At 46.4% G+C, this 21,008-nt stretch overlaps 1 protein-coding gene across 2 annotated transcripts in view; it reads left to right on the top strand.

Annotated features, from left to right (window-relative positions):
* Window positions 1–1,409, top strand: part of ATG2B (autophagy related 2B) — a 78,917-nt gene extending 77,508 nt beyond the window's left edge. For both annotated transcript variants that reach the window (XM_007987767.3, XM_007987766.3), the window contains exon 42: window positions 174–1,409. In XM_007987767.3, the coding sequence (XP_007985958.3) occupies window positions 174–404 (231 nt within the window). In that variant the 3' untranslated portion in view covers window positions 405–1,409. The remainder of the gene's footprint in view (window positions 1–173) is intronic.
* The last annotated feature ends 19,599 nt before the right edge of the window (window positions 1,410–21,008 follow it).

Raw genomic sequence — 21,008 nt, 5'->3', positions numbered from 1 at the left:
ATAATCCTGGGTTATCAAAAAGCATGGCAGTTTTTTTTGTTTTTTTTTTGTCTGGTTACAAACATAATGTTGATTACCCGCTTTGAAAGTGCGTACTGCAGGATAGCTTGGAGAGTTTTCCGACCGGAGTTTGTTCACTGCCCTCCTCTCTCCTACCTCCCACCTCTATGCAGGGAATCACAGACACGGCTCAGACCATTTATGAAACTGCGGCTCGAGAACACGAGAGCAGAGGGGTGACTGGTGCCGTAGGCGAGGTTCTGCGCCAGATTCCTCCGGCAGTGGTGAAACCTCTGATTGTTGCCACAGAAGCAACGTCAAACGTGCTGGGTGGCATGAGAAACCAAATTAGGCCGGATGTCCGGCAAGACGAGTCACAGAAATGGCGCCACGGGGATGACTGATGGCTTGGAACTGACAGCGTGAAGATAAGGAGAGAGGAACCAGGAGCTCAGCGTCCCACCGGCAGCTTCAGAGGAAGCTTGTTTAATTTTATTATGCTCATCTCAGGAACAAAAGCATTTTTTAGTTAAATAATTTAATGTCAAAACAACATGCAACCAAAAACTTCTGACATTTAGGGCTAGTTGATACTTGCCTATAGAAATGTTTGGTGGCTGGTGTCAAAGTTCCTTAAAGCATTTGCTGCCAAGTTAGTGGAAGGCTCACTTTTGTTAAATGACTGTAATTCTCCTTGTTACCAACAAGAGATCATTGGAAGCCGCCTTCTAAGACACTCTTTGTGTAGCTCTGTGGAGTGAGTTTTCTTACGGTTTCAAAAGAATCACAGCTTCAAAACTTTAATTGAAAATGAGAGAAGCCACAGGGGAAGCAAAGCAAATAGGATTTTTAATATAAATATCAGTGTGGAAAAATAACCTATTCTGTTGAATTTAGTGTTCATGCACTTGAGAACAACATTATTTCCATTCTGAAAATCCTTCTGTGGGGGTTTGAGAAGGTGGATGTTGCAGACATGTTCTGTTGTGTTGCACTTTATCCTGTGTGTGTGTGTGTGTTTCGATTAATTCAAGTTGTGTGCTGTATTTCTTGTATAATTTACGAAGTTACACAAAATACAAAGAGCAGTAAACTTGTCTGAAAGTTTTTGGCAAAGGAAAGTAACTTAAATGTAATAGCTTCCTTTAAGAGTACAGGAAAATATGCATTCTATAATGAAGTGGGGCCCATGTAATTGTTTATATTTTCCGTTTTAAGCAGCTATAGTGCAAGCTTGTTAGGAATGTGTGGAAGAGGAGATTGGAAGTGATTTTTCCTCTTTTAAAAGTAAACAAAAATTCTTCAAATATGCCCTAGTTAACTATTTCAGCGTACCATTTTTACTTGGTTAACAGTGTACATTTTGATAACCTATCAGGAGTGAATAAAGTATTTTTATTTAAAGGCGATATTGTTTTATGCTTCCATGAATATTTTGCTTTTCTTAGAGCATATTCCTAGGTGCAGTACCATGATTTACCACAAGATAATTTGGAACACTTTCTCAAAATTGATTTTGCTTAATATCAGGTAAATCATTACCTAGGAGTAAGAGGGAAATTGTTCTCAATTCCTGACTTTAGATTGATCCAGCAGAACGAAAAGGTGGAACTTTGTGTACATCCACTGTTTAAAGTTGCATGACGTGACTTCCTGTTTTCTAAAGTTGGGGGAATATCATTGAATTTCGATTTCAGAACTGCATGTCAATTTGGGACTTGGAAAATGAAGTTAAGTCAATTTCATTCTCTAAATTTTCTAAGCAGGAAAGCAATGTAAACCAAAAATCAAAATGTTTAGAATTTGTAAAAATGGGGTTATATAGCTTTTAATTTTAGTTTCCTTTTTACTGCCAAAAAAACTTAAAAAGACAACAGCGTAATCACCTGTTTAAGCACTGTGGGACCATCTGCTATTCAGTTCTGGGTAGAGCCTGGTCCTGGAGACACACTAACAGGAAGGCGTGCTGTGTTACCGGGAAGGTGCCTCTGGCTGTGGGGTGCGTTCTCACCACCCCACTCAGACGCCAGCATTCTCCATTTGCCCTTAATAAGGAAGCTTGCTATGTGTGTTAACCCAGTTATGATTAGTCAAACTGGAAAACACTTGATCGAACTTAAAATTGTAAAATCTCTCTAACTTTTAAATATACTTTCCGTATTTATACTTAAGTTCAGTTAACTACAGTATGGAGACAAATAATAATTCTCTTCTTTGCACCCTGAGTTGCAAACAAGTTTACAAATCTCGTTTAAACATATATCTTTATAATGTAACCTCTGTGGTTCTTTCTTTGTTCTGCCCTCCTGCGCCTGCTGTTGATGTAATCATTTTGGGAACAGAAACATTGTGTCTCAAAAAGATTCATTGTTAGTTCAGCCAAGATGTTCTTTACCTGAGATTCTGGAAAGATGTTTATCTATATCTGAACACTTCTACATTATTAAATGTCCTTAAGTTTTTTCTTTTTTACAAGTGTCTTTTCAAACTTTTGTGTTGTGATGACACAGCAGAAAGAGTGTGGCTAGAATCCATGGTTTGCCACATCTGCAGCTTACCAAACGATGATTTGTCCAGTACACCTGATCCCTGTAAGCCTCAGCATCCCTCCTGGTAAACAGAGGGTTTTTTACGACAAAGCCCAAGGCGGGGTTTTGGATGATTAGTCCATGTGTGCGTGTGAGAATGATTGCATGTGGCGTCATGCTTTGTACAGAGCCTCAGACCACTGGGCCTTGTCCAGTGAGAGCCCTCTCTCTGGTGACATCACACACAGAACAGCCAGGGGCCACCTTAGATCTCAGATCTCAGAGCAATACTTTTCTGAACTGCCACTGTGCCTGCGTGGTTGGGTTTGGTGTCATGCTTCTGATGAGAGTAGATCACGCGTATCCACCAGTGATACGTTGAGTCCTTACAGTTGCCCCCCACCATGGAGTTCCGTAAGCAGCTTCATCGAGATCTGTCAGCAAGTTGCAGGACCCCACAATGTTCTGGCACGTTAAGACCACCTGACATCACGAGTAGAGAGGCAGCTGAGGCCACAGCCATGTCTTCCTCTTGAATGGAGCTAACTTGGAACCCCCCATTTTCCCTTCCTGTCTGCCCGCCACTGAACATTGTCCTTTAGATAACTCAATGTTTCTTCTAGATGTCATAGCAATAGACTTTCACTTTCATGAAGTTTGGGTACAATTGGGATTCTCAAGTACATATATTTATCAATATTTTTATAAGGCAAAGTTCACTTAAAAAATCTTTCCAAGTAGCAGTGTGCCTAAGATGTCAACATACTAAAAACCAGTGTTTCCTGCTCCTGTTGTATGTCACTTTTCAAGCCGATTGAAACATTTCTGGCTTGTAAGGCATTACTTTTTAACCATCTCCTTTATAAACAATGTTCTGTAGGTTTAGTGTCTTTGTTCAGTTCCAAATAAATGTCCAGACAACTGTGTCTGCCCCTGCAGAGGCTGCTCGTCCAAAGGCATTGTGTGCTGCTGCCACCGGAACGCAGACAGCAGGGGAGCCGAATTCTAAAACAGCGACTTAAAATGAGGAATCCACAATTACACTAAAAGGTTTCAGGATTGACTAATCATTGTCTTAACGTTAACTCAGATTTTTGATGTATAAACAGCTGTGTGACTTGGCGTCTGAGAGATCACTCTGCTTTGCTTTGCTTCAGAGTTCTTGCACCCGCATCCTCAGAACCGTGGGGCATGGTGGGCTCTGACCAGCGCTCCCCTTCTGTTTTCCTTCACTACTTTTGACCTACTTAAGACTTCAGAGAGAATGTCCTTCAAGTTCTTTTCTCCATCAAGTTCTTTAAGTTCTTTGAAAGGAAGGGACTGTGCAAACACAAAGTGATATTCTTTTGTATCTGCAAATGCGTCAGCTGGACATACCAATTGGTATCAAATAGAATAAAATCAAATATAAATTTTTGAGTCTTAGGTTAAAAAGGAAAGTTACTTGTATAGTTTATAGATAATGAAGGAAAAAGATTTCTTCTTTTTCATTGCAGGAAATCTTGTTTACTGGAAGATAGAGTCACTGTTTTCATATAAGACAAATAGTGCTTTAATGCCAACTTATTTTTATCTCAACATTTTCAGGATCATGCTTGGCACACTGCCTCCTTGAATAGACATATGCACAGCTGCAAGTCAGCCAATTTTTTTTATTCAGAAGTATTTCCCCCCCCCCCCCCATTATAGTGCCTGCATATCTGAGGTACAAAAAGCATGCAACATACTACCATAATAGGCTTCTTTGGGGATGAGAAATTTGAGTCTCAACAACTCAGAATTTGAAATGTCAGCGTTTTTGGTAAACGTAGGTGTTAGAGGTATATTTTGCTTTCCTACAATTGTTGGGCCCTCGATTCCAAGCATGTTGCTTCATAGGAAGCACCAGAGTGCCATCTGCTGTATTTCAAGAGATTGTAAATGTCATCTCAGCTGGCTCACTTATATCTCTAATGTCCCGGGTAGCAGCCCTTCCCTCTAAAAAAATGTTTACTTTGCTGTTTCACTTGTATTTTGTGTATACGAAATGGCAGCTTCCGATTTCTAGTTGGATTTGTCTTGCATTGTTTGTATAACTTGCTGGTCACCCAGGGCTATTTGCTTTTTCACTGAGAAATTTGGTAGGGGTGTCTAGTTCAGCTTTTATGTTGATCCATCCTGACTTATTTTAGACATTGAATTTATCTCACCGCAAGTAAAAGAACATATGTGTATTGACTGTCTTTGCTAAGTTTCCTAATTTTTCCTAATTATGGCAAGTATGGATGTGAATAAGAATACTGATGCTGTACAAATATTTTTGTGGAAATGTACCATGTTAATGTGACTATTTAAATAATATGAAAATAAGAATACTCTTGAAGAAAAAATTAAAATATTTACTCTTTGGATTTTGCTTTAAACACTCTTGTCTTTCACCAAGAAGTGTTCCCAGAACTTGTATAAAACACTTTTTGGGGTGGGGATGTACAAATGTGTCAGACTTTGTGATTGGGAAATGATGTGCCAATGCCCCGGATGTTTCTGATAGCAGATCTCGGGTCTGTCTGCTACTGATTTCTGAGCTGTATGGAGTTTTAACAGTTTTCCCCTCCTCGCTTTGGATTTTGGTCCCTCTGTTCGTTATCCTATCCCTGCAATATGGACTTGGTGGCAAACACATCTCCTAGTTTGATCTCACAAAACTGGTAACTATTTGGAGGAGTATTTTTGCTTGTGAAGGAAATATTTAAAAGATACTTATTTTTATTTTATTTATTTTTTCAGATGGAGTTTTGCTCTTGTTGCCCAGGCTGGAGTACAATGGAGCAATCTCAGCTCACTGCAGCCTCTGCCTCCTGGGTTCAAGTGATTCTCTTGCTTCAGCCTCCTAAGTAGTTGGGATTACAGGCACCTGCCACCACGCCCAGCTAATTTTTTGTATTTTTAGTAGAGACGAGGTTTCACCATGTTGGCCAGGCTGACCTCAGCCTGGTCTCGAACTCTTGACCTCAGCCTCCCAAAGTGCTGGGATTCCAGGCATGAGCCACTGTGCCCGGCCAGACCTACTTATTTTTAAAGGCAATTTACTTTAAAAGATTTTGTTGTGACAGATGTCACTAACATCCACTTTGAACAATTAGGGAAAAATGACAAGTCACACTTCACACATGGCTCTCATTGAAGAGAGGGATGGGGACAGTTGTGAGGTGCTCACTGTGTGCCAAGTATCTGAGCCCCCGCTCAGAGGCAGTTTAACTAGAGTGCCTGTTTTCCAGATGAGGAGACAGCTTCAGAGAGGTCCAGAAACTTGCTCACCATCACGTGGTTTGACTCCCAGACCTCATGCTCTTCCCAGGACTTCTTTTAAGAAAAGCTTGGCGCAGTTACCTAACTTAGCAAAATCTCTTCACTAATCGTGAAACCACAGAATTTTGCGAGAAGATTGAGATTCAAGGCTCTTAGAATATTTGAGCAAGAAAATGATGTGTTTGATCTCTTCCCAGCGTCTCCAGCCCTTCTCCCCTCTTCTGGCTGTGCTTAGCCACCCTAGCGGTTCCGTTCTGCGTGCCCGTGAGCAGGGGTTAGCGTCACCTGGGAGATTTCTTTCTGTAAATGCTGCACCGCAGGCCACAGTCAACACTGGTAAAAGCAAAATCTCAGAATGGGGCTAAAGTGGGGTTTCTCCACCTCAGCACTTGACATTTGGGACCAGCCTGGGCATTGTAGGATGAAGGGGATGTTGCCACCCCTCCCACCCCCCGGTGACCTCTGGCCACTGGACACCAGTAACAAACTCCCCTTCCCCAGTTGTGACAACCAAAGATGTCTCCAGACGTGGCCAAATATGCCAAATATGACAAAAATCCCCTGTTAAAAATCACTGGGCTAAGAGCTCTCCTGGGGAAAATCATGCACAGCCTGGGGCAAGAACAAGCACGATGGCCGCCCCCACTTGGGTGCTTCCGTCTGGATCTCTGCCTGCTCCTACCGTCTCAGCCCAGAGGCTCCACTTCCAGGCAGCCTGGCCACCCTCCCTTCCTCTCTCTTTCCCACTATAGCATGCTCTCCTTTTCTTTTCTTTTCTTTTTTTTTTTTTGAGACGGAGTCTGGCTCTGTCACCCAGGCTGGAGTGCAGTGGCCGGATCTCTGCTCACCGCAAGCTCCGCCTCCCGGGTTTACGCCATTCTCCTGCCTCAGCCTCCCGAGTAGGTGGGACTACAGGCGCCGCCACCTCGCCCGGCTAGTTTTTTGTACTTTTTAGTAGAGACGGGGTTTCACCGTGTTAGCCAGGATGGTCTCGATCTCCTGACCTCGTGATCCGCCCGTCTCGGCCTCCCAAAGTGCTGGGATTACAGGCTTGAGCCACCGCGCCCGGCCCTTTTCTTTGTTAAACTTTGCAGCACTCCCTGCATACTGTAGATCCATGTCTGTTTCCCTGTTTGACTTCCTTCAGGAGGGCAAGGGACTTAGGGACCTGGGGCCTAGCACAGTGCCTTGCCCAGAGCCAGGATCAGCGAATGGTGAATGAATGAATGAGTGAGTGAACCTGAGTTGTCATCTAGTCCTGTCTGCAGGTGAGGAAACCGAAGCCCGAAGAGGGGACATTCTTTGCCCAAGATCACATGATTACTACTTACAGATGTCCTTTATTCAGTGTAAGCTCACGTTTTCTTGGTTTTAGTAATACTTGTAATAATTTTAAAACTATAAATATATATAAAATAAAAGTTCAACATTGACTGAATATTTCCTATGTGGAGACTCCTCTGCTAGGCACTCGACAACACTCTTGGCCACTGTGTCATGGTTCCCAAACTTTTCTGCACATTAGTCCCCTGGACTAATGTGTAAAAATACACCCCAGGGATTGGGATTTAGCTGGTCTTTGGTGTGGGCTGCGCTTTGGCATTTTTGAGAGATCCCCTGGTTCTTCTCATGTGCAGACAAGTTCCGAGACCCGGTGCATTACACTGCCCTGCCCCATTCACCAGGGCAGGGGGACATTCACATTAAGTATCAGCCAGGGTATGTAACATTCACATTCAGTATCAGCCAGGGTCCCAGCAAGAGATGTGACCGCTCCCTGTGACAGGCAGATGCTAGGAAGGAAATACTCAGCACATGGTGGGCAGCACAGGGTAAGGGAAGCCCACTGGCACCTCGTGGCTGTCTCTGAGCCAAGTGAAGACTTAGTAGCTCTTCTGTAATCCACTTTCAGCTCTGGGCCTGCCCTGGCCTCAAAGTCATGTGAGCCAGTGGCCATTCCTCACCTTTTGTGGCTCTCCTTGTGGGAATGGGATTAGGATGCCCCTCCTTCTTCATCCGTCTCTCAAGAGACTGAAAACCAGGCACAGCCACAGTCCTGAAAAGACTAAGGGAGCAATTCCAAGAATTTACAGCTGAAAGAGGGCTGCCTGACTGGAGCTATGACCCTAGTTGGAGGGAAGCAGCCAGAGGGATAGACCCCCACCCCCACTCTCCTCCCCTTCCATCTCCTTCTGGAGCCTTCCATGGGTGGAACCTGACTCATGCCCAGTCCATAAGGCACAGGGTCCTGGGCAGAGGGCAAGGTGGAGCGGGGCAGAAAAGAGGAGAGTGAATCTACTTTGCCTTGTTCATGTTTGTACCATTATTTGTATTTTGCAGATGACACAACTAAGGCTTAGGTTAAGTAACCTGTCCCAAGCCACACCATGTACTTGTTAAGGAATACGAGTCACTAGTGACAGCTAGATCCCCAAATCTCAGCAGCTGAACAAAAAGAGAGGTTTATTTCTCATTTCCAGAAAGTCCAGTTGGCATTCTGGAATATCTGAAAGCTCTCCTTCAAGCAGTGATGGAGGAGCCCAGGCTCCTTCCATCTTGTAGCTCTGCATCCCCTGGAACCTCAGAATCCCCAGCTGGGATCTCTGCACAGGGGAGACAGGAGGACCAATTTTATGGCCAGGACATAGCCAGGGAGACAGGAGCAAACATCACTTATGCCACCATTGGTCAGAATTCTGTCATGTGGTCACAGCCAACAGGAAACACAGGTAATGGAGTCTACCTGTGTACCCAGGAAGGAATGAAAGTGAGGTTGGTGAGCACCTGGCCTGACTGCTACCTGCACGTCATAACCAGCCCATTTAGACTCTGAATGTGGGAAATCTGACTGCAGATCCATGTGCTTACATGCTCTATTGGAATAACATTCCGCTGCACTCGAAGATAATTTGCCGTTGCCAGAGTTAGGATTTTTTTCCCCTGGGCTTGTTTATATCCCTGAAAGCAGTTCCACACAGAGCAAATCCCATTCTTCAAACATCTGCTGGTGAATGGGGCGGGGCAGCGTAATGCACCGGGTCTCAGAACTTGTCTGCACCTGAGAACCAGGGGATCTCTCAAAAATGCCAAAGCGCAGGCCACACCCAAGTCCAGCTAAATCCCAATCCCTAGGGTGTATTTTTAAAGCTCCCCAGGGGACTAACGTGTAGACAAGTTTGGGAACCATGACACAGTGGCTAAGAGTGTAGACGTTAGAGTTAGGCTACTTGGGCCCGAACTCAGGCTCCATTACTTCTGATCTGTGTGGCCTTGGGGAAATTACTTAACCTCTCTGTGCTTCAGTTTCCTTCTATATAAAATAATAATACAATTGGTAGGAGGATTCAAGTGCTTTGAACAGTTTCCCTCTGGCACACGGTAAGTATGACGTAAGACTTAGATATTGTTACTGTTTCTTGAATGCCTACTGTGTGCAAATGCCTGTGCTAGAGAGGAAAGAGATGGTCCTTGCTCCCCGGGAGCTCGGAATCCAGTGAGAAGACATCATACTCTCCACACCATGGAAAAGGCAAAAGAAAAGAAAAAAAAAGAAAGACTTCAAACTCTAATATGCAAGAGACGAAACACAGTTAATCATCCCAGCCATTTGTTCCTTACAAATGTAAATCAATTTGCTTTGCTCCCCAAGAGATTTGAGTGGCAGTTCACAATGCTGAGGAAAGGAACATACACCACTGAGAGCAGTGTTAGAGTTGGAATTCCTGGTTTTGAAGACACCACCTGGTCTCCTTCTGTTTCTGGGTGTCTGGACTTCTGCCTCCCCAGCATTTAACACAGAGCTGGGGTGGCATCGGGGTAGGTGGGGGAGCCAGCTCCTTTTTAGCCTGATATTTAGGATTGCCTACTTACAGGAAATTTGCTCTTAGAGATACAAAAATAAATAAATAAAAATAAATTTCAAAAAGGGTGTTGGAGGCCAAGTTTTTTTGGGATTTGGAATAACTGAGAAAAATGAACACTACTGCATCCTTACAGTAAGAATTTCTAAGCCTACCAGAAGAGGACGAACCATTCTTTCAAATTTGGGTTCCACTGAGGTATAGAGGAAAACGCAAGTGCAAAGTACTCATGACTTCCAGAACTCTAAAGTGAACATTGTGTCAGCCCAGATGTGGCCCAGTTATTTTCAGTGATGGAGACTTCAAGGCAATCCCTCTATAAACTGTTTAACATTTAGTAAAAGATGAATGGAAAAATGCCAACATCTATGCTATTTTCAATACAGTATCAACGTTCTAATGCTGTAGACAGAAATCCTCCTTCCATTAATAACGAACACTTCAAAGGCCAAATACAGTTTCCCTCATGCCTCCATTTCAGTTTAAAGTACACTAAAGTGAAACTTTAGTTGTATTTGGCCCCTTCAACTCCCACTCTTTCAGGATGTAACTATTTCTTCACACCAGATTCCGTTTGAATTTCTTCTTAATTGACCATACCTGGTTCCATTTGGAAAGCAATCTTAATGTGACCCAGCCTTTATTTCCATTTTCTTTGGTGCCAATGAACTGGAATTTCAGCCAAATCTCCGCCCTAAACGTTCACCTTGAGCCACTTAACTTTGCTGCTTCTCCATTTCTGATAAGTATATCTGATGGATAAATCACTATAAGGGTAACACTGTGTCAATATGGGACACCATTTGAAATTTGGGTAGCTATTGTCAACTGCCTTCCCATAGAGGTTGTATCTATTGACATGCCCACAAAACAGGTTTATTATCTTTTTAAATTTTTTTTGAAGATATCTTTAAACAACACCCTTCAAGAGGCATCGTTGCCTTGTCCTGCTTCTATGTTCTGTTTCGCTTTGGAATGGATCTGTAGGGACCCCATGTAAGGGCTTGCTTTGAAAGAAAGTGTGTGCAGAATCGTGTCTGGGGAAAGAGCAGTCTGCCCTTGATGCCAGCAGGGGGCGCCCGCTCTCTTCTCAGTGGAACTTTGGTTTGGAAATCACCCCCTCCCAAGCATGGCACCCGAGCCTGTGCAAATTCCGACGCCACGCTCCGTGGGAAGGACTTGGAAACATCCTAACTATCCTAATTCTTTCACGAGGCTTGTCGGTGACAGCTTCCTCTTAGTCAAGGACACTGCGTAGATTAAAAAGAAAAACATCACGTTATTCCATGATTAATTTCTCCCCGTAAACATGGGGCTGGGGGCCAGCACGCCAGGCCCTCTCTCGACATGAAAATTGCCCCTGGTGGCACTTTCATGGCAGACTGATAAAGCCATATTTGGGGCATGAGAGAATAGAAATGTGCTTTGTATACAGATAAAGAGCTTCTGTGGCCTTCTCTGAGGGGTGTCTACAGATGCGTGTGAAATAGAAGCCTGTGGAAGCTTCTCTGCCAGATCTCTCTGCTGGAAATGCAGCCCCCACCCTCCCACTCAAGGTGGGATTAGGGTGAGGCAAGTGAGGCTCTCACCTGGGCGCAATAATGCAAAATTAAAAAAAAAAATCAAAATTAATGCAAAACATCCATGATGAACAAAACCTCAACATTTTAAATAAAGACATGATTGGACATGGCATCTCCATGCTTGACTTGCTTCCCTCAAGGTCACCCTGGTCCCATTGGATCCTGATTGTTCTAAGAACGTTGGCATTTTGTTCATGATGGATGAATCCCCTTCTTCCTTTCTCATCCCTTCCCAGTCTTACATTTTCCCTGCCACAAGGTTGGCTGTAGGACAGTGAAGGGAAAATCACACTGGAAGAAGCCACAGGGCATTGGCTGGGGCGTGTTGTGAAACACCAGGGAATGACACCAACATCAATAATAGCCACTTGTTCGAAGATGCCCCGTATTGCACTTGCAGAGAGATTCTGCTCTAGTGATGTTAGCAAATACTTGTATGTGCAATGCATGCCAGAGATGGTTCAGACTGATTGTGCATGGTTGGCTATGTCATCATTCCAGCTGCTGTTCGTGTGATCCCCCTGCTCCCCTGCCATCCCATCAGCGCCTGCCTCCAAGCCTCCCTTTGCTCACTCTTTCCTTCCCAGCACCCTCCTCCATGTCGTAAAGTCCAGTTCTTCACCGGCTGAAGTTCTATAAATGAGTACCCCCAATTTTTTAAGAGAAAGAGAGTGAGCTGGATTTTTAAATTATTATTTTCTTCTTTTCTTTTCCCCCCTTGCCCCCTGTTCCCCACTTCCTACTTAGCTCTTTAGAAATGCAATTTATAACCTTCCCTTCACCAGACACTCACTACAGGGCAAGCTTATCTAACCATGTACTTGCTTAGAAGCTCCAGAGCCTGGCACCTCTCCCACCAGGAGGGTGCCTCGAGAGACATTAGTCAATTCACAACGTCAAGTATGCCTGCTAGGAAACTCTGTCCCACCCGGACAGTATCTTGAGACAATGGGCCACGTTACAACCTAGTTCTGCTCTGCCAGATGGTTGAGCAGGCACCATCGCAGGCAGAACTGGAAGAATCAAGTTGACCCCCACCTGCCGGCTCCCTCCCCTACATGCCATTCATGCCAAGTCCCACTTTAACAGCCCCTGCTTTCTGCCCCAAAAGTAAAGTGGTACCCTTGAGGCAGGAGCTTGTACTTCTTCCCCTCAGTGAAGCTTTGGAAATAAATCACTTTCTTTATACCAGGCCTTGCTCTTGTTAATTGGACTCTGCCAGCGGCAAGTGACTGAACCTGTGATTCGGTTTCAGTCCCACCACCTGCAAGAAGTCTCTCCGGACAACCAGGCTTTCCTTGAGGCTGTTGTTGAGTAACTTGATCAGATAAACTAAAATATGGTTCTCAGGGGGGGAAGCGGGTGATTTTGCTCTGTAGGGGACATTTGTAATGTCTTGAGACATGCTGGTTGCCACTACTGGGAGAGGAAGGCTGCTGTGGGCGTCTAACACATAGAGGCCTGGGATGCTGCTAAACATCCTATAATGCACAGGACAGCCATCCATGAGAAAGAACTATTGAGTCCAAAATATCTATAAGGCTAATGCACCCTACATCAGAACTCACTAAGATATTTATAAGGATTTTGTGAAAAATCTGCCATGAATGAGATTTGTAGTTCACCAATAAACTTTCTCCAAGGGATAACAGATATTTGAAATGTGCATCCTCTATAGTTAGAGAGGGACAGGATAATAGGAGCTGGGGTGTGAAGACACTCCTGTTTTCCCTCATGAGTTCTGCACTAAAGAGGCAGATGGTGGAGTCAGGGCACAAGGCCTGCACGCTCCTCTTTATTACTGATAAGGGCTACGTTGGAAGGTATCACTCAGGCATGTGGCCACAAAATGGACTTTTTGATGCTGAATCCCAGAATCAGGCCTGACTTAGGAAGGCCCAGGCAATACTGATGACTTCCCCACTAGGGCAGAGCCTTTAACTCTATGCTTACCTTATGGACAAGAGAAGACCAATCTGCAGTCAGGCACTTCTCAAAGAGTGAGAATGGAGGAAGGAACTGAGCTGCACAGGCTAGGCCCAATTCTTTTTTTTTTTTTTTTTTTTTTGAAACTGGACAATCAGAGGAGTCACTCCTCTTCCAGGGAGAGGAGTCAGGGGTGGGGAAGAAGCCAAGGGTTTAGGGAGCAATCCCTCTTCATCAAAACCTGATGAGTCAGACAGGATGAGCTGAGTTCTGCTGCAGTAACAAAACCCTTGACTCTCTGTGGTTTAAAACAACAAATGTTTGTTTTCTCCTCACCTACATGTTTGATGTAGGTTGGTAGGGAACTTTGCTTTTCCTAGTCACTCAGAGGTTCAGGCTGATGAAGTCCCCAGATCTTAATGATATCACTATCTTAACATAGCTTTTCAGGTTTTTCTACAGCAGAGAAAGAATGGAGGTCTATGATCTTGAATTTTCTTCTGCCTAGAAGTGACACACAATTTTTCTTACATTGGCCGAAGCAAGCAAGAGGCCATTCTTAGTCTCTGTAGGGTGAGGAAGTTCAATGCCTTCAACCTCCTATTTTTCAGAAGAAGAGGAGAACTGGAATTCTCAGTGAGCAGTAGTAATGCCTCCCACGGAAGAATGAGGAAGAAGAATTTTCTGCCCTTCACCAGTTCCCAACCACAAATCAACAATGACCAAATGGCACTTCTATTCTAAAGACAAGCTGCTCAGGAACCATTTTCTAGGGAGCACTACGCAGGGCTACAGTACTCAGAGTAGAAGAGCTGGCACTTGATCCCAGACCTCACACTGATGAAGTTGCTCTATCAGAATGCAAAGCATTCTGGGCCTCAGTTTTTCCATCTATAAAATGGGCATGATGAGCTTTTTCACGTCCTGTGAACTCACTGAAGGTGGGATTTTTATATTTTACTTTTACATGCCATGTATTGGACACTTAGTAAGTGTTGGACACACAAAGCCATGAATGAGGAAGCTGCTTTGATTCTGTCTTAGCTTGTGGAGGTCAGGGTTGGGGTACTCCCTAGTCTGCCATCATTTCACCTAACCCATTAGTGTTTTTTTTTTTGTTCTTTTTTTTTGTTTTTTGTTTTTTTTTTTTGATGGAGTCTCATTCTGTCACCCAGGCTGGAGTGCAGTGGTGCTATCTCAGCTCACTGCAACCTCCACCTCCCAGATTCAAGCCATTCTCCTGCCTCAGCCTCCTGAGTAGCTGGGACTACAGGTGTGCACCACCATGGCCAGCTAATTTTTGTATTTTTAGTAGAGATGGGGTTTTACCGTGTTGACTAGGCTGGTCTTGAACTCCTGACCAGTGATCCACCTACCTTGGCCTCCCAAAGTGCTTGGATTACAGGTGTGAGCCTCTCTCGGCCCCATCAGTGGGCTTTAATTCCATCTGATGTTGACTTTGTGCTTGCTGCAGCCTCCTGCCCATTCTCCAGAAGCAGAGTGACTAGCTGCCTAGCTACTGATCACAGATTCATGAGTAAGCGCAGCCAAAACCAGTATAAGAACCGCTCGACTGAACCCAATCCAAATGGCCAATTACAGAATTATGAGTTGAGGTGGTTATTTTAAACCACTAAGTGTGGGGGTCATTTGTTATGCAGCATAGATAACTGATACACTGTGCAAGCCATCATCCATATTCTAGTGAAAGTGATCTCTCTGAAATGCAGTTCGAAACATGCCTCTTCCTTGTTCAGTCTTCACTGACTCACATGGCCTAGAGGGCAACAGTCACTCCTTGGGATTGGCATACATCTTCTAGCCCTTGATTTTGTTGACTGAGAACTTGGGTGAGGGAAATGTTGCAGGTGGCCAACACCTTCATTGTCCTACTTAACTTTAAGATCCAGCTCAGGGAACCCCCTTTCCTTCTGGAACTCCTTGCAGCAGACTTTGTCACCTCATGACGAGACATCTAACACTGAAGAATGATCTCTTTTCTTTTCTGTCTCCCTTATATGCAGTGAGCTCCTCAAGGGTGAGTGTGCAGTAGATGCTTCCTGGATTCTTTTGCAGGCTTCTGCCAAGAGATCTTGCAGCTTTGCTGGGCTCCTCCAGAGACCAGGAACCCATGTAATTGAAGGCCATCAGTTCTATCATGGAACAGCTCTGCCTGTCAAGGAGCCCTTCCTTAAATTAAGACAGAATGTGTTTTTCAGGAATTATTTTTATTTTTATTTATTTATTTTTTTGAGACGGAGTCTCACTCTGATGCCCAGGCTGGAGTACAGTGGCCGGATCTCGGCTCACTGCAAGCTCCACCTCCCGAGTTCAGGCCATTCTCCTGCCTCCGCCTCCCGAGTAGCTGGGACTACAGGCGCCCGCCACCTCGCCCGGCTAGTTTTTTTTTTTTTTTTGTATTTTTTAGTAGAGACAGGGTTTCACCGTGTTAGCCAGGATGGTCTCGATCTCCTGACCTCGTGATCCACCCGTCTCGGCCTCCCAAAGTGCTGGGATTACAGGCTTGAGCCACCGCGCCCAGCCTTAGGAATTTTTTTCTCTTTGATCCCTTTGGGGTAACACTAAGTGCATTTGTTCCTCTCTCTGCATAAGTTTATCTTCTGTGGTAAGCCCTCTGCCGCCGTGTGTCTGGAGGGTGTGCTGTTGTGTCCTCTCACCAGTCTGATCCCTGTCTTTGGAATCAGCCAAGAAATGGACACAATACTCCAAATGGACCCTGTCCAGTGCTAAATTCATGGACTATCACCTCCCTCATTTTAGAGGCTATACTCATTTTAATGCAGCTGAGAGCTGGCAGCTATTTTGGCAGCTACAGTACACCAAGCCCCTTGTTGACTGAAGCCCTGAAATGTCTTGCTGTCATACTTGCTGGGTCCCAACTAATCCTTTCTGATAGTTTTCTGTCCCCTGAAGCTCCTGAAAAGTAGGCTTGGCTTCCTGTTTATTGCCTTAAACACAACCCCGGCCATAGGGAGTCTCTGCCACCATCAGGGCCACTCAAATGGGATCCCTGGCACCTCAGGCCTCTTCTCTGACCTCAGCCTGAGACTGAGACCTGTCACAAGGGCCCAGCAGGCATCCTGGGTCTGAACAAAACCCTTCAGCGGGAGCCCTGCTTACTCAGTGACCTTGGACAAGTCTGCTTGTCTCTGGACCTTGGTTTCCACATCTGTAAGGCAGAGTGGTATAACTTAATTACGCATTCTTTTTAAGGTTTTTAGTAGGTTTGCATACAGTGATAAGAAAGATGCCTTGTACTCATTCTTTTTTTGTTTTTCTGAGACAGGATCTCACTTCGTTGCCCAGGTTGGAGTGCAATGGCACGATCATGGCTCACTGCAGCCTCGAACCCCATGCTCAACTGATTTTCCCGCCAGTCTCCCGAGTAGCTGGGACTACAGGTGTGCACCACCATGCCTGGCTAATTTTGGTATTTTTACTAGAGACAGGGTTTCACCGTGTTGCCCAGGCTGGTCTTGAACTCCTGGGCTCATGTGATCTGCCCGTCTCGGCCTCCCAAAGTGCTGGGGTTATAGGCATGAGCCACTGTGCCTGGCCCCATTACTCTTTACTCAGTTTCTCCCAATGGTAACATCTTACACGAGGATGGCGCCATATCACAACCAGGAGAGTGACACGGACACCATTTTTGGGATTTTATTCAGACTGCTTTGACATGCATTCATTTCAGTCATAGTTAAAACCTCTTCTGCTCATAGGAGAAAATGGTTGTTGGTGTTTGCTGGGGTGGGCCCTGTCCTGATGTCTCATACACGTCTTCGATCTTCCTCTTGTCCTTTCTCACCTTTCCTTCCCTTTCTTTGCTCATTACCTCTTTCCAAAAAGGGAATAAGGCAGTCCTTTGGGTCACTTAATTTTCACAACACAGTGAGGCACTGCTCTCCTCATTCCCATTTGACGACGGGCTGCTGAGTTTCTGCGGTCGGCCAGGCTCATGCGGTGGTGGAGCGAGGACTGGAACACTGGCCTGCCTGACTCTGAGCCCTGGGCCTCTTACCGGCTGCACTGTGCACTCAGCAGCCCCGCCGTGAGGCCCTTCTTTGGCAGGGGCCTGAGCTCGGGGGATCCGGGGAGGCATGAGGGTGCTGAGAGGGAATCAAGGGGGTCTGGAGAAAGGGGCTGGGCACAGGGAAAGAGAATGGCAGGAAGGAGCGGAAGGTGCACAGAGGCCAGAGCGGAGCTCAGCCGGAGCCAAGGGCTTGGATCAGCCCTGGTTGGATGCCCAGGCTCCTGGGAGCTGTGGTGGGAGCAAGGGTGGGGAGGAACACTTCCCAGGGCTGCTTCCGACCTGCTCCTCGTCAAACTTGTGACTCATCTCCGGAGAACAAGAGCCTGCTTGTGGCCATTGCGACATCAGGGAGTTTCCCCAAGGCTGGGATTTGGAGGGCCTTAGCACCGCCCACTCCCCATGATGGATTATTTGGAGAGCCTTAGCGCTGCCCACTCCCCATGATGGATTGGAGTGATGAAGGGGTAGGGTGGGGGTAGTTTTCTTACTTTCCCACTGTAGGGAGCAGTGAAGGCCACATATGGCATCTGATCATGCGGTTCTGGAGCCCAGGACAGACCCAAAGCTGGGAGCGGATTGGAGTGGAAGCTCCTCTCCTCTCTCTACTTAGCCCTTCTCCGGTAGAGAGTGGAAGCCCACATGGGGGCCGGAGCTGGGGATGCTGGAAGACTATTTGCTAATTCCTCCCTCCACCCCAGGTGTTAGCACCACAGGTATGGCCTGGGCCTGGCCCCATGTGGAACACGCCAGGCGAACCTGTCGACCAGATCCATGGGAACTCAGATATATTACCTTTTCCCACAGCATCGATCGTTTTAGTCAAGGCAGAAATTTCTCCCTCTGCAAATGAATAACTGGCCCTCACCACAGAAGGGCAACAGAATTCTACTGTATGGGTTTGCCAGTTTCTCTCCCGCTGTGGGGCCATTTGCTGGGCTTCAGTAAACGTTACTTATGTGCATCTCATAAATCAGGTGTCTGACTTCTCAGAATGTGGCTGCAGTCTACCGTTGAATTAGATCCTGTGAGCAATGTCCGATTTCACTGGCCAGCACGTTCTTCTCGAGTGTGGGATTGGTTTTTGCAAGCCCTAGAACGGATTTTGATAAGCTGCCAGCTTCAGGCAGGCTGAGAAACAAGAAAGGAGGGCATACATGGGTCAGTTCACTCGGAGTAGAAGAGGGATCAGGTATTATTTTCCCTTTCCCACTCTCTATTCCTGCCTGTTCCTGCCTATTTTGCCACTTTGCCACAGAGCCTTTGCCCAATGACTTCCTGCCTGGGGGCTTGGAAATCACATTGGTGTTGGAGTCAGATGAGTTGGGTGAATCCAGCCTGTGCAGTCTGAGCAAGCACTGCCTTCCTTAGCCTCCTCTTCCTCACCTAGAAAGTGGACGTCCTGAAACAGACCTCACAAGGGAGTCAGGTGATTAAATGAGATGACTGAGCCTATTGCTGTGTGTGGCTGCTGTGAGTCCTACTGGGTGAACTTGGACAGGTCTTACTGCTCTGTTTCCTAGACTGCACAAGAAGAGCTGGTCCGGATCAGGGGTTGCAAACCCAGCCTCCCATAGCTGCCATGTGTGTGAATCTGATGGGAGGGCGCCCTGTTCACGGGGCTTCTGCTACGCAGCACCAAAGAAATGGAGCTCTGGGGGGACCCCGGAAGGTCAACTCCAAGGAGCCCAGGGATGTTCCTCTCTTTTGTTCACTGCCATATTCTCAGTGTCCACAACAGTGTCTGACAAAGTAGATGCTTAATAAATATCTGCTGAATGAATGAAATTGAATCAGTGTTGCTGGATCTTCCAAACATTCAAGAGACACTGGAAAGCTGGCTCCCTGTGGGGAGTTTCAGTACTGGCAACCAACTCAAGAGCCTGGGGGCTTGGAGTTCTAAAAAATACCATGTGGTCCAAATTAAACACATGTGCAGGCTGGATCTTGCCTGTTGGCTCAGCTCCAGGCCTTCTGACCACACTCTGCTCTCCAGAAAACCTGCAGGGGCTGGAGCACTGATCACAGGGTTATCACTGATGAGGTCCCGGTGGCCCAGCCGCTGATAGCCTCTCACACCCTGTCTCCAGGCTGCAAGAACATGGCATTCTTTCCATTCCTGGAATGAATGAGTCTTTGCTGCTGTTCTGTGAGGACCAGCCGTTCCCGTGCAGCTGTGGGGACTGTCATTCTCCCCATTCCCCCAAGTGTCTTGGAGTCCAGTCACTACACCCTCTCCCCTACTCCATGGAAACTGACCTTGGAATGGCCTCTTGGCCCGCGGACTCTCTCCTCCTCAGGGCCTGACAGTGTCCCACCTGCCTGCAGGGGCCCAGTGGAGGGCCCACCCACCAGCTGACCTCCCCATTCGCTGACTATGTCGTCTCCAACCTCCTTCTTCCCTCTACTTCAGCCACCTGGTGCCAGGGATATACTTGGTCCTCGTCATCTCCTGGGATGGCTCTGCCTCTGGAATGTTCTATTCAAACATTCCTGCTCTGTGGCTATGACTTCCTCTCTCTCTCTCTCTAATGAGACAGGGTCTCACTCTGTCAGCCAGGCTGGAATGCAGTGGCACAATCTTGGCTCACTGCATGTAGCCTTGACTTCCAGGGCTCAGATGATCCTCTTGCCTCAGCCTCCCGAGTAGCTGGGACTACAGGTGCACACTACCACGCCGGGATAATTTTTGTATTTTTTGTTGAGATGGGGTCTTGCTATATTGCCCAGGCTGGTCTCGAACTCCTGGGCTCAAGCCATCCACCTGTCTCAGCCTCCCAAAGTGCTGGGATTATATATTGCACCCTTTGTGGAAATCAGGCTCACGACTGAATCCCTTCACAGTGTACAGAAGATCATGTCCAGCCCTTCTTCTCTTTCTAGCTCTGTCACCCAGTTTGTCTCATTACACCCGTCCTTTAACACACTGATCTCACTTCACTTCTTTCTCTCCCTGTGCTCGTTTCTTCCTTCTCCATTATTCCCCAGAGTCTGACCAGGATCCCCAACTCCCATGACGTATGGCCGTCTGTCTGGCTAAACCCTCCTCCAGAGCAATCTTTTCCTGGGTCTGTCAGGCATTATGAGAGTAAATTCACACAACACAGCCATGCTTTCCAGCTTCAATGGGGGCCTCAAAGCCCCCTGGAGCCCACTATGCTTCCTGGGTGAACTGTCTTTGCCAGCTGACCATTGTGGACCCAGCCTGTCCATTCTCCTCCAGCCCCAATTCCCTTCGTGACCCACCTCGTTCTCTGCCGTCCTTTAACCTCTCCCTCCTAACCTGTAACCCCACCTGCCTCTGGGCCTACTTTATTCCTTCGGTCTGGAACACTCCTTTCCCCCATTTTGCTTAGTCATCTTCTCATTTTTTTGGGAGTCAGTTTATGTGTCTCTTCTTCCAGGAACCCGTCTATAACCATCCCTCCCAGCCACCCAGACTGGAGCCCTGCTCTCACGGCACCCCTCACCCTGATGAAGGCGGGCACCCTGCTCTATGACAATCTCTTAGTTATTGTCCCGGTTGCTGTGAGTCCGTGGAGGGTAGAGACACTGTTAAGTCACCTTTGGGTCTCTTGTAGCAAGACCCGCACCAATGCCTTACACATTCAACAAGAGCATGCGCAAGCATTCTTTTGTGAGCAGCTCCCCCTTTCCCGCCTCCGCCAGCCCTTCCTCCCTGTCTCCACGTATCCAGGTTGCACCCTTTGTGGAAACCAGGCTCATGGCTGACTCCCTTCACAACATCTTCTCTGCTAACCTGAGAGGGAACCCA

Source organism: Chlorocebus sabaeus, chromosome 24, assembly GCF_047675955.1.
Source record: "Chlorocebus sabaeus isolate Y175 chromosome 24, mChlSab1.0.hap1, whole genome shotgun sequence".
NCBI classification, from domain to species: Eukaryota; Metazoa; Chordata; class Mammalia; order Primates; family Cercopithecidae; genus Chlorocebus; species Chlorocebus sabaeus.
Note: the sequence above shows the minus strand (reverse complement) of the source record. Positions and strands in the feature narration are given on the sequence as shown.